Source organism: Camarhynchus parvulus, chromosome 3 (genome assembly GCF_901933205.1).
Source record: "Camarhynchus parvulus chromosome 3, STF_HiC, whole genome shotgun sequence".
NCBI classification, from domain to species: Eukaryota; Metazoa; Chordata; class Aves; order Passeriformes; family Thraupidae; genus Camarhynchus; species Camarhynchus parvulus.
The window spans coordinates 15,976,523-15,990,163 of NC_044573.1; the positions used below are offsets into that span (position 1 = coordinate 15,976,523).

Here is a 13,641-nt window from a genome sequence, read left to right on the forward strand (position 1 = left end):
CTCTCTGGTTCTTCCCCATTCCATAGGTAAATGTCCACGCAACAATATTTATTTACACTCAGGATGCTGCAAGTATTTTTTTTAAATTGTATTTTACCGGGGTGATTCCTTCTTGCTTTTAAAACAAGCGGCTTGGAAAAATATTCCCATTTGGGGCAGGAGCAAAGGAGAGGAAAAGGAGGGGTGGAAGCATTTTTATTTATACCTTTGACATTTAAAAGAGCATAATTAATTTGTCCTGCTTGCATTAACATTGTTGAGGAAGGTTTCAGAAAGCAAACCAGCAAAGGGAAGGGGGGAGGAAAGATAGAAGCTCGCCTAGAAAGCTTAGGATTTTTTTTCCCTCTTTCAGATGTGTAATCAATCATTCGAGTAGGAGGCAGCAAAATTGTAAAGATTCGATAGATTAAAATGCAAATGAAAGGTAGAAAAAGAAACATTAACATGGCAATCAAAGATTTAATAATCGTAAATCACGGTGGGGTTTTTTTGTTGCAGCTGCAGTTTGTGTGTTTTTTATGTTTTAATCATGTTCGTTCTATAAATAAATAATTTCTGAAACGAGACTAATTTTTCACTATTTTAACCGTGGGCTATGGCACTAAATATTTTTTTTAATGTATGGAACTCCAGATTGCAAACTATCAGACTAGGAAAAGGAAAAAGATAGCTAAGTTGGATTAGTTCACATTTGAAATTTTACAATGCCTTTGCAGCGCCGACCGCTTCACTTTCCAATTGAAATCCTTAGAAAGTTTATTTGGAATCATGAATGTTTACATAAAAGCAGACAACCAGCGATTTTTACAAGGCTAATGGTAGCGCCAACCCTCATTCCCGGAAGAAACATGGAAAAAATATATATGTATATATATGTGTGTGTGTGTGTGTATGTGTGTGTATGTGTATTTTTTTTTCCTTTTCTCTATATATGTACTTATAGGAAAAAAACCGATAACACTTAGGCTGTATTACCTCCAAATTAAAGCGTTGCTAAATTTCCAAGGGAAGATTAAAGAGGGGGAAACCTGGGCAGAGAGCTGATCAATGCGGTAAAGGAGAAGCAGGATTTTGCTCTCCCCCCTCGGTTTAGCACGGCGCCTGAAAGGGAGACTCCGGGACTGCCTAGGACGGTTGTGGCAAAACCAGTATCCTTCTGTTCTGGCTCGGCTTTGGTACGGCCAAGTCCCGGGTTGTGGGGTGCGATAGCTCGTCCTCTGGGAAAATGGCTGGGAAATAATTCTTTGAACTTTTGGGCTCAGTGGATGGAGTTCATTTTGCGCGGAGACGAGGGGGAGAAATTAGTTAATCTTTACTTCGTTGGTAATCTTTATAGAGCCGAGGGAGAGAGAAGGGAGAAGAGTAAAATCCCCCGTGAGCTGCTCCGGTTTGGGGGTTTGCGGCAGCGCTGCCGTCTCTAAAGAGCGCTCGGCAAAAAGAAACTGGTACAAAAACCCGCTAAAGGTGGAAAACGAACCGCGTTTCTGGGACCTTCTCCTCCTCGCCAAGGGGGCCCGTGCCCGTCCTGTTCCACCCTCCCCAGCTCAGCCGGTGCGCCCGGCAGCGGCTAACCCTAACCCGCCGCCGGACCTTTCCCCGGGGCGGCCGCCACTCCGCGCCGCGGGGGCCCCGCGCATCCCCCGCGGCCGAGGGGATCCCGCGGCGAAGGGCCCCCGAGGAGTCCCACCGCAGCACCCCGCACCGCAGTCCTCCATGCGGGTATTCGGGATTTGCGGGTAGAATTCACCAATGCGTTTTTTTTCCAGCCAAATCACATTATACCCACTTTAATTTTTTTCCCTTGCTGGAGCCCTATTTTTTCCCCCCACTTCCTCTCCCCGGATTGGGGGGTCCCAGCAGGACGGCCCCGCCGGGAGCTGCACTGGCTCTGCACGCCGGCTGCCGGGGCCGCGCTTCGGGCGCTGCCCGGGACTTGTCTGCCAGGCGGGGAGCGGGGCCGGGGGGGTGCGGGCCCGGGAGGGTCCGGGGGGGCCCCGCCGCCTCCCGCAGCCCCTGACCCCGGCATGCACGGCGCGGTTCCATTGATCATCCCGGCCCGCCACCCCCTCCCTTTATGAGATAATGCAATTACAAACATCAATAAGGAGCTGCGAGGGGAATCATTATGCGGTGACAGTGATAAATGACGGTGCAGAAATAGCATGCTTTTTTTTTTTTTTTTTCCCTAACAATCCAGGGGCTTTGGGGGCTGAGCACAGTCACCAAGGTAACAGATGACATCCAAAATGGCACCAAAGGAAAAAAATGAACAGTCTTTCTTTCGCCTTTCACTCTTTTCGCCCTGCTCTTCCAAAAGAGTTAGTTGGGGCTTTGGAAGCAGCTGCCACACAGGCATGCGGGTATTTCCACACACATTAAAGGGACGGGGAGGGCTTGCTGGCTGTCACACATAAAGCACCAGCCCGGGCCGGGAGCTGAGCAGCCACCTCCAGGAGGCACCGGGAGCTCCCACCCCAGGAGCGATCGCCCCCGCTCCGCGCCACGCACGGCTCGTCCCTGCCTGCGGCCGGGGACAGCCGCCTCCTCCCGGCCCGCGGGAGACGTCTATTCGATTTTATATAAGACTAGAAATATAAATATATATACGTTATCATCACGGGCGGCGTAGCAAGGTCAGGGGAGTAGAAAAATATTTTTCTGTTTTCCACGCAGGTTTAGGACGCGCGGAGCAAGGCCCCAGTAGCGGGAACTTTACGCGCAACAGCGCCAGGAGTGGAAATATTCACAGCGCAGCCGAAAAGTGCCGCTTCTGAGCCCGAAAGCACCAGCGGCTGCGGGTGGCACGGGCGAGCGGGCAGGGCAGGCACACCCCAAGCGAGTCCCTCTGCCTGGAGTGGGACTCTGTCTGCCCCGCTCAGCTCGGCTGGAATTTGCTGTCCCCCCAGAAAAACCCGCTTGGGGGTGCGGGTGCCCAGACCAGACGCAGGGCAGGCCCCGCGCAGCGCTGCGCTCGAACTCCGCGCTGAGGGGTCTGGCCCCTCTCCGGCCCCCGTGAAAGGGAGGGAGGGAAGAGCGCTGCGCTCGCCTTGCGCGGCAGCGCACGCACCCCGCTCTGCGGAGCACTGCGTCCGGGGGAGGCACAAAAATAAAAGGGGGACGCGGGAAATCGGGCCCAATATTAAAAAAAAAACCCAAAAACAAACAAACAAACAAAAAAACCCCAAACCCCAAATCAACAAAACAGAGCGTCGCTGAAGGCTGCGCAAACTTTAGTCCGGCAACGCGCAACATCCGCGGCGCTCCGCGGGCGGCCCCGAAGCCCCCGCATTCCCCCGGTCACTCTCCCGAGTCCCCAAGAGATGGCAGTCGAAGCCGGCTTTCCTCCTCCTCCTCCTCCTCCTCCTCCTCCTCCTCCTCCTCCTCCTCCTCCTCCTCCTTCTCCTCCTCCTCGTCCTCGTCCTCCTCCTCCTCCGGCTGCTGCTGCTCCTCGGCGGCGGGCAGCGGCAGGACAGCGGGGCTGCGAGCCGCGCCCGCTCCCGCACTCCGCCCCCGCGCAGCCCCGCGCAGCCTCCAGGGCCGCGGAGAGCAGCGGAGGCACAGCCGGGCGGCCCTGCCGGGCCTCTCCGGGCCCCCCCGGTGCGGTGAAAGGAGGGTAGCTAGGAAACAGCGAGCGGCCCGAAAAGGCGGAATTTCCAACGTGTAAAATGTTCTTAACGGAGCCATTGAGAGAGTGCAATAAGGCGTGAGGGGGAACTAATCTTCCCATTTAAATGTTTGTGGCAATTTTATCTAAATGAATTTTAATGCTAAACGAGGGATAATTCCCTATTTGTAACCCGTTTACTTCTCTTTCCTGTGCCTCTGAAGCTGTCTAACATCATGCGATGAACAATAACAATAAAAATACTGTCAAGGCATATTCTTCATTTTGAATGTGTTATAATTACAGCTGATTAAATGTCTTGGGATGCAATAGTGGATTTAATTTGAAATGTGCCCCCCTCCAAAAAAAAAAATAAAGGTCCCATGGAGGAAGGTCTGTGCCCCACTTCGCAGCGGCTGCGAGGAGAAGGGACGCGTGTGCCCTCGCCTGCGAGAGGGCGGTTTGTTTTTGTCTTCCAAGAAATCTTAAAAAAACCCAAAAAACCCAAACACATAAAAACAAAACAAACAAAACGAAACAAAACCAAAGAACAAAAGCAAAAAAAGCGAGCCCCGTTCATCCACGTTTTGGCAGAAAAATGTCATTACTCTGGCCTCACAAAGAAGGAGCCGGGATGTTCAGCCTCCTAGGCGGTACAGCGGCCCTTTAAAAAAACGGGGGAAAAGGAGGAGGAAAAAAAAAGTAAATTCAGAGTTAAAAAAAAAAAAAAAAGAGTGGGAGGAAGTCCCAGCCGGGGAGGAGAGGCCCCCCTTTGGTGGCCTGCTTCATTCAGAAAGGTCTGCACTGCTTGCCTGCAGCTCTGCCTGCACCCCTGCCTCTGCCCAGCCCGGGGGTACGCCGGGGGACGCGCAGAGCAGGGGCCCCCCGGGAGTCTGCCCTGCAACCCGGGACACCTCCCGCGGGGGGTGCCGCCTGGCTTGGGAGAGGCTGGGGGGGGTTGCACTATTTTGCCTTAATTAAGATATTTGTGTCATTTTCCTAGCCCGGGGAATCTCTATTTTTTCTTCTATAGCTGTGACTTGACTTAAAGCAAACGAGGTCTCGCAGCCTGCACAGGCCGTCTGGGGCTCTCCCACTCGCTGGCTGTGGTGCAAAAAGCACAAATGCGAGAGGAAATTGGTTAATGAGGGTCTGCACTGGCCTTGCTCGCACAGGTCCAGCAGCACCTCATCCCCTTACAGATATGCGTTGCCCAGGCAATGTTTGCCAAGTTTTATTTTCCTCCTTCCTCAGTATGCTCAATTCCACTAAGAAACTCAATAATTTGAACTGTGTATTACACTATAATTTGGGAGGGAGAAGGGGTAACACTATTTACAAGTTTCTGTCCAATAATGCCCCCCTACGATATTACATTTATTAAAAGGCAACAGTTCCCATCCTGACAATTTACAGTGCAAGTTCCAAGAAAGTTTCTTTATGCAGCGTAGCATTAGTTTTACATTCTTTAAATATGACGCTGATATTTAAATAGCAAATGATAGGTAACATCTCCAGAGCCAGCTGAATTTTGTAGATGCTCAGCTCTCAGCCTGGGATAGAAATGGCTACAAATACTGCATGGGGACAGGAAACAAATTTTGCAAGCAGTGGAGTCACCATGACAAAAAATAATCTGTTTTTATTTTAGATTCAGATTTCATTACTGCACTCAAACTACTACAACTGGGCTTTGAGTTATTATACAATCCAAACTGTTTCAATCAGAAACTCTAAGACTCAGTGTGCAATGATTATTATTAATAATAATTAGCTCCTTGGTTTCTTGATAGAAAAAGGCTATCAACAAGCATTTGTTTAACCACAACAAAAGTATAATTAGCTTATCCCACTTAGTAAATCTGTATGCATGCCAACTCATACCAAACTGCTACTTTTACAAAAAATTGCAATAATACAGATCATTTTTCCAGTCCTTTTTGCACAAAATTTATTTACAATGTATACATAAATGCTCCATGATGGGACTATGGAAAAAAAAATGCACACATGACCGATGTCTTGCCCAGAAAGAAAGTCAACATATTAAAAATAAATCTTCAGTCCATGTTTTGAGCTGCATAAAACAGGAAGTGATGTACAAGGTGGTGGTTGCTGCATGGGGACAAGGATGCTCTGATGTGACAATTAGGCTTCAAATACACTGCCTTTCCGTTTCCATGCTTCCTCCTACCAGTCTCCTTAAGACACTGCCTGCAACAGCTGATTAATCATTGTTGATGACTTCAGTTTTTCCCATCCTTCCCGATTTACATCTGTTCAGGCCAATTCAAATATGGTGAGTAAATGAATTAGACATGCAAATTCATGCCCCAGGCTAGAAAGAGAGAGAGGGAGAGAGATGGGGAGAAAGGCAGAGAAAGGGAAGAAAGACGGACAGAGGGGGGGCGGGAGAGAAAGAGTGCGCATGGCTGAAATCCTAGGATAGAAGAAAGATTCTTCTGCCTGACATAGTTATTTTAATGCTCTAAAAATCCTGCAAATAAGCCCTTTCTGTCATTTGCAGGATAAGTGTAAGGCTTCTTTTTTAATGTAAGGAGGCTTCTGGAGGAAGTGAAGAGCTATGGAAACAACACACATAGTGTGGAAAAATTTCACATTTTTTTTAAAAAATCTATAAGAAACAACGTAATATGGATAACAGTATAATAGCATTTTACAATATTTCACTCTTTGTTTTCTTAATGTCTTATATAGGTATTCAGCATGTCCCCAGAAGTTGACTTCAGTTGGTGTTTTCCTGCTTTTCAGGGTCCCTGTGAAGAATTGGAACGTCCCTTGGTCCAAAGTTGACGCCAAGAACTCCATAGTCATTGCAGAAAGACAATGTTTGAAATCTACCATCGTTGCAGACAACGTGTATTTCCCTTAAGCTACTGAGCATGAATGTCCATCACTTGTCCGCTCACTGCTGGCTCGCCGGTATGAAGCATTGTGGGGCTTGATGCTGACATGGGCATTCCAGGGTGGGGTGGTCCTCCATGCATCATCATCGCTGGGTGGTGAGGGTGTCCAGGAATGTAGGTATGCATGGGGGGGCCATGACGCAGCTGAGCAGGATGGGGGGGCATCTGGGGCGGCGTATAGCTTGGCTGTCCCATATTCATACCCATTGGACTACCCCGAGACACATAATCCCCTGGCATACTTTGCAGCCCTGCAAAGGGAAAGAAAGAGGCGGCGGTGAGTGGTGGGGACTGGCTGTGGCACTGGGCTGCGAGGCTGCTCTGCTGGGGCACGGGGAGGCCGGGCTCCAGCCCGAGGCGGGGCGCGGAGTCGTGGGCGCGCGAGTGCCGCTGCCTCTGTGGAGCTGGGAGTCTGTGAATGGGCTCACAGTGATGGCAACAGGAATGGCCCCCAGGTCAAAAAGAACCCCCAAGAACATCCCCCCACTTCCAAATACAGAGTTTATGGAGACAAAACAGCTTTCTGCCTTTATGGTTAGGAATGTATGTAATGGAGATGTTCCTGATCTGGAAGCATGCCAGAGGCGGTGCCAGCCTGAAGATGGCTAATGCCACACGGAGGGCTCTCAGGTGGGCTCCATTCCCCATGGCCTTACTCTAGCCACCTGCCTTCGCCTCCCCACTTGTAAAAGCACGCTGGGAATACAAGGCAGAGAATCTGCAGCAGCTAATGAGGGACTTGGGAGAAGCAATGGGTTAAATAGGTGTCAAGGTTTATCAACAGCTATTCATTTAGCTCTTGAGCCTGATCTCTTGGAATCTGTCCCAAATATTCACGCCATTCAAAGAGATGCAATCCAGCAAGGACATACATCACTGAACAAAGGCCTCATACGAAGCTGAAATTGATAGGATTACTAAGTATGATTGCTAAATCAAACTCGTATTTTTAGACACATTAAAAATATATACATAATCAATAACAGTTATCAATTATTTCTTTACCCCCTGATCACCTCTGGCTGCAAAAAAAATCAGACTCCCAACTCAGTCAAACCTTTCAGTGGGTTTGGGAGAACAATAAGAAAAAAATTGGACCTAAAACAATAAAACCTCCTGCTTTCTGTGGACCTCTGCCTTCTGCTTGGATTGCTGTAGCTGATGGGAACTGACAGGTGTATTGTTTCGGAGAGCTATAAGCTCCATAATCATCAAGGGTGAAAGGCATACGCTATTGCTAAGTAGGTTCAATTGGCTTTAGTTCTAAGTAAGAGCGCGCTGTGAATGCGCCGAACACCTTGGAATCAGGTCTCAAGGCTCTAGCAATGAATAGCTGCTTAATCTAGCCTAAAGGAACAGTTTTGAACTAATGAAAATTGCTTATAAAATATACTGTACTCACAGCTCTTTAATCAAAAAAGATGATAATATTTTTTGTAATAACCTATTAATTTAATTGGTCACGAAGCATAAAATACATCATTTAAATTTAATTGACCCAGAAACTAAGAAACAATATTTAAATTAACTAAGCTAGAAATTTTCATGATGAGGTAATAAGGCTATTGCATTCCCAAGCTCAGAGGAATGTTTTCACAGCTAATTGTTAAAACTTAGTTTTGACTTGGGCTCAGAGAAGACTACTATGAAATACACTCGCCCTGGGTAACTTCAAACCCTATGTTAATATAGGCTGGGGGCACAACAAAGATGCTGAAATAACTCTTTTAACTCCAGAAAAAGAGCAAGAGAAACAGAATAAGGCACCATTAAAACATGGTACCAAGTGTCTTGGTGTTTCAACCCACTTAACTATTAAGAAAAAAACAAAACAAAAACCAAAAATTTGTATAATGTATTTTTCCCTTGAAAAAGACAAGAGGGAAAAAAAAACTGGGACAGTTTTTCTAGGCTTCCTTTGCGAGGTCTGCCACTGAAGATTGCATTAATGATCTCTATTTTTGTATACTGAATAAGTCAAATCCATTTGTCACACTGCAAGTGATGGCATACTTAATTTGGATATAGTCAATTAGCCTGGGCTAAGCTCCATAGCCTGCTGCGCACACCTCTATTTTGTATTCTCTCTTTTTCCTTTGCCACACGTAATCCCATTATGACGGACAGACAAAGAGAAATAAACTTGAAAAAAAAAGGAAAAAATCAAAGTTTCATCCATTGCTTTCCAAAATGCAACTAAGTGAAGCTGCTGGGTTTTGCTTGGCGTTTTTTTTTCCCTACCCCATGAGAAGTCTCTGTTTGGCTTTTTTGGTGTCTTGCAGGTTAGCGGGAGAAATGTAACTCATGCATCAACTGCGGTTAGACAGATTTATGACACTTTGGGGACATGCTCTTTCCTCTCCCTGTGCTGCTGCAGACCGCTTACATTTTGCAAATCAGTCTGTTGCCAAGACGACGGGCTCCCCCACCTCCCTGGCTGCTCCTTGTTTTGTCATGTGCTCGGGGATGGATAATAGCATCAATGTATGGCGGCGTCGATGTACGGCAGCGTCAATGTACGGCGCGCGCGCGGGGGGTTTGGGAGCTTGGAAAGCTTGAGCTGAACCAGAGGGAGAGAAAACCCAAAGGAGCCCAGGCGTAGGATGGATGGATGGAAAGGAAGGAACAAGCATGAGGCTATGGGCAGGGAGAACATAGGGAAATGCAAGAAGACAAATATCCCTCGGACAAAGTGAGAACAAAGACCTCGTTTGTACTTACTTCCCCCTGGCTTTGCCATTGGTTACCTAGGTGAAGGTTACATGTAGTGCCACTGCCCCTCCATGCCCATATTCATGCCCATTCCACTCATAGGTCCTAGAGGGAGATAAAAATCCAAGAAGATGCCAGAAAATGAGCAAAGTCAACAGACAGTGCCAAAAGCCCCTTTCCAAAACACAGCATGGCAGAGGGTCCAGGACCACTCGAGCAAGGAGACGCCTGGTTTCCAGTGGTGTGGAAGGTAGGCAGAAGACAGGTGAGGCAAGCAGTCAGCAGGGACGGCGGCAGAGGGCGGAGGTGTGTTTACCTGTTGTGGTGCGACCGAGGTCACCCGTGAGTGGGCGATGCTGCCCAGGGGCTTACCTGGTGCTCGGATGCCCATGTGCTGCTGGCCGTCCATCACAAAACCTCCCATTGGCTGCCCATCGGGGTTATAGGGTGTTCCTTGACTTACTGCAAAGGTGCAGAACATTTATTTTTAGCAACAGCCAATATGGTTACCTCTTCTCACGGCATCGGGACACAATCCTCCCAACCCATGGGCTATTGATGCCAGCTCTAAAAAGAGGGGAAAACATCTACTGTGTGAATTTAGCTGTTGGACTAACAGGCGTACTTGGTTTTGGCCTGATGTTCTTCTGTAAGTTTGGAAACGAAGTTAGCAAACTGAAATCTTGAGACATGAGGAGCCCCGGCTCCAGCTGCTGCTGCTGCTGACGTCAATGTAAAAACCTGTATAGGAACCGGATTTTATGGCTGGAATAGTCACACTGAAATCTCAGTGTGTTAAATTACACCCTTGTGCCTTCAAAGGGCAGGACCTGAACATGTCCATGCCAGATATTTATGTCTAATGACGAATAATCAAATGTACTTGAAGAGGAAGTGTGGCCCAAAGGCATCTTGGACAACAATGGATTTGGAGAGTTTGGCAGGGAGACTCAGAAAACAAAACCAACTGGGAGTAATGGGCTATGATAATCCTTGATGGTAAATACCCGCAGAGATCCACGAGACAAGACCCCAAATAGAACCAACGTGTGGAAATGTAAAGTCTTTTAAAAAAATAGAAATAAATACCTCCAAAGTAAACAGCAAATGCTCAGCAATTCCAAAAGAAGAGCCAAGGGACAAAACAACCCTATACAACTACCACTACCTGAACTGGAGGTTTTCACTGTACATTAAAAGCTGGCTTCAGAAGTAAGCTGGCTTAGGTTATTAAAGCACATAAAGCTCTACCTCATTGTATGTCTTTGAACTTTACTGAGTCCCACAAGTGATTCTGACCCCTTTGCCCTTTTGACAGGTAATAAAGTTTACAGCAATTCCACACCAAGCCATGCACCAGGGAGTGGTCACAGGAGCAGAAAAAGCTGGGAAGGAAAACTCCAAACAATGACTAAAAAAATACAAGAATAATTTGGATCATGTTCAGAAAGTCTGGTCATGGAACGGAACATTTTACTTTCCCTTTTTGAATTTTCAATGTCTTTTTTTTCCAAAATTATTAGTCATAATGAAAGAAAGTTGCTTGTATTTTAATTGTCAGTCACTCCCAGCATTCACTGCTCACTTATTTACCAGGTACTGGATCTCCTGGTGAATGGCTAGAGGATGGTTTTTGCCTGTGTGGCTTGAATACAGTTACTACTGGGGACTTGCCTGCTCGATTGGACTGGTCTATCATGGGCTGAACTATTCTTCTTCTAGCATTAATAAACCTGCAAGAAAAAAGAGGAAAGCAAATGGTTAGGGAAGGGATGTCTTCCACCCATCCCCAAGCCCTCTCGCCTTACTGTGGTGCTCTCCATCAGGCTGCATGGGGATGCAAATACTGCTAAACCTCTAACCCGGATGACCTTTGAGAGCACAACCTTGGGGTTTCCAAGCTGATTTATGTTTGCCTGCTTTTTTACCACAGTCGGACACTTCCATTTCATCTTTTCATGGGGGAATTAGCTGAGTTTTCAGGAAACAATGCCAGCAACGCCCTTCTCAATACAGAATGGGGCACCAAAAAACCAAAAATGTGTGAAGCCGGTGAGATGCTCATGAGGGCATCTGCTACCTCCCCCCTCATTAGTGTCATTTCTGCCTTATGTCCTCTGACTTCTTTTTCCAATTTTTTTCTTTATCAAAACCTGTCCCTACCTCTTGCAAACCTAATTCCCTTTTAATGCCCACTATTAAGATAATGAACTGTGATGGCAGAACCCCATCAAATGAGGGAACGTCTGGACTTTTATCACCACTAAGTCACACTGCTGGGGACTTCAGAGCCATGCATTCCTCCTAGCCATTTCTTGGTGGGCTTTTCCCCCCCTCCCTCTCTTTATGCAAAGTCTGAGGGGGTCAAGGCGAGGTCATAGCTTTACAGTAATTGAATTTATAATCCTGTTTTCTCCAGCTAGGCCTGACCATTTACAGCAAACATCTTGTTAAACTGTAATTACTGGACTACTGAAAATTCCCCCCCAAACAATGAAAAGAAGATCTTTGGAAATAACAAAAAAAAGGAGGTACAGTCATTTTTAAAAATAGCTATCTGCAGCCCACTCTTTGTGTTTTTGTAGCTCTTTGTCTCAGTTAGTCCTGCAATGCTTATTTGGAAATATTCAAAATAATTTGGAGAAAAACAGAAGAAGGGGATAGATCACAAGTACCCTGGTCTCCTCATGGTGCTGAAATCAGGAGGCTGGGAACCATGGCTGGGAACTGTCTGAATTAAGACCACTTGAAGAATCTCTCTTGAGGTTTCATTCAGCAGAAAGTTTACTTAAAATCCATTTGGAAAAAATCTACATTGAGACTTAGTCATGGCAAAGCTGCATAACCAGACTTTGCGCTCTTTGTGAGAGAGAAAAAGAATAATAAAAATATGTATGCCACAATATTTACTAGTAAAGGAAGAAGTGTGAGTGTGGGCTAAATAATAGCACACTTGTGAAATGGAATAGAAAAGTCCACAAGGGAATAGTTGGTGCTTGTTTTCATTGCCTTTGCTTGGGGTGGCTTAGCAGGAGCTCTCCTACCACAGAGATAAAGCCACCAGGATCTTTCCACGGGAATCAGCTCTGCCCACCCATTTGCCTTCAGTAGAGGGGAGAAGAATAGCAAACCACTGCCCCATGCTGTTTCTTTTGCCCTCATCAAAGACCAGCACAGTGACTTCAGACTCCTCCTATCTCCCATTCCCCACTGACACCCATTACCCAAACTCCTGCAAAAATTAATCAAGATGTTGAGTCTTTATCAAACCTGTCTTGATGAAACAGGCTCAAAGGCACCAAACCTGGGAGCCAGTCTGGAAACCTTACACCTGAACTAGGTCATGTTTTGTCAGCAACAGTATTGGATCAATTTTTTCTACACGTTTCCAATAAACACCCCCTCTCGACTCCAGCAAACAGTGTTGCAAATCAGTTTATCATTATCTTGTACAAACCATGAAAATTAGAATCATGTGAGCAGAAGGTTAGACTAATTTTCCTTTCTCATTATAAGCACAGGTGTAGCACAAACACCATGTGAAAAAAGCAATTAAAAAAAACCTGCTTTTTTTCCCCCATTAGCTGCCTTAGCTCCATGACCAATTAGAAAATTGTTTAATATCTGTAATCTGCATTTGCAGAAAGCAATTTTCACAGTAACTCTTCGAAATAAAACAACACCACAAAACCCTAGTGCCTCAGCCATTTCTTTTTGTGAGTCTGGCAAGGCTCTTGCTGTGTTTTCTCCATCCTTCTCCTGCCTCACTACTAGGACCTGGTAGTGTGGCAGGAGGAGAGAGGTAGCTGTGAGAGTGACTGGTCACTGAAATAACTTTTACCCCACATAAATGCTGAGCAACATTAGGCATGTACAACCTCAACTTCACGATTTTTTCTTCCTTCTCCTCCAAACTACAAGCACTTTTAAGATAGAGGGGTGCCTCAAAATAATAAACTGTACTATATATAGTATTGTTCATATACTAATATCCTAGAATAAACTATATACTAGAGTTTGCCAATAATTACCCACAAGATGTGCCTATGGTAAAACATAATCTCACCTGTTTGCCCCACGCTATGGTTTGGGATATCTGCTTTAAGAACATTTTACACTCAGGTACTTAACAGTTATCTTCTTCCTACGCATTCGTGCAAGTATTTTCTATAAGTAGCAATTCTGCCAAACAGCTCAGTGTTTGGATGTCTTTGGGGGGAATTCAGACACAAGAACATTTTCCTTCTGGGCAAAGTAATAAAATGACATTCTTGCTCCTCCCACTAGAAGTCAAACGGAGGTCAGCTCCCCATCCTTGTATCTGTTTAAATAAACTGGTCCAGCTGTTTGTTTCCAGGATGCCCTTTAACCTTCTGTCCCATCCTCCCTGCCTTTGTA

General features: G+C 46.3%; 1 protein-coding gene across 2 annotated transcripts in view; it reads right to left on the minus strand.

Moving 5' to 3' along the window:
- Positions 1-5,226: 5,226 nt before the first annotated feature.
- Positions 5,227-13,641, minus strand: part of MEIS1 (Meis homeobox 1) — a 107,457-nt gene continuing 99,042 nt past the window's right edge. Inside the window, exons 10-13 of one of the 2 annotated variants that reach the window (XM_030945212.1) lie at positions 10,918-10,976; positions 9,616-9,705; positions 9,253-9,348; positions 6,520-6,782 (exon numbers count right to left, since the gene is read on the minus strand). In XM_030945212.1, coding sequence (XP_030801072.1) covers positions 9,290-9,348; positions 9,616-9,705; positions 10,918-10,976 — 208 coding nt within the window. In that variant the 3' untranslated portion in view covers positions 6,520-6,782; positions 9,253-9,289. Of the gene's footprint in view, positions 6,783-9,252; positions 9,349-9,615; positions 9,706-10,917; positions 10,977-13,641 lie in introns of both variants that reach the window. The other variant, XM_030945211.1, reaches the window with a different exon arrangement.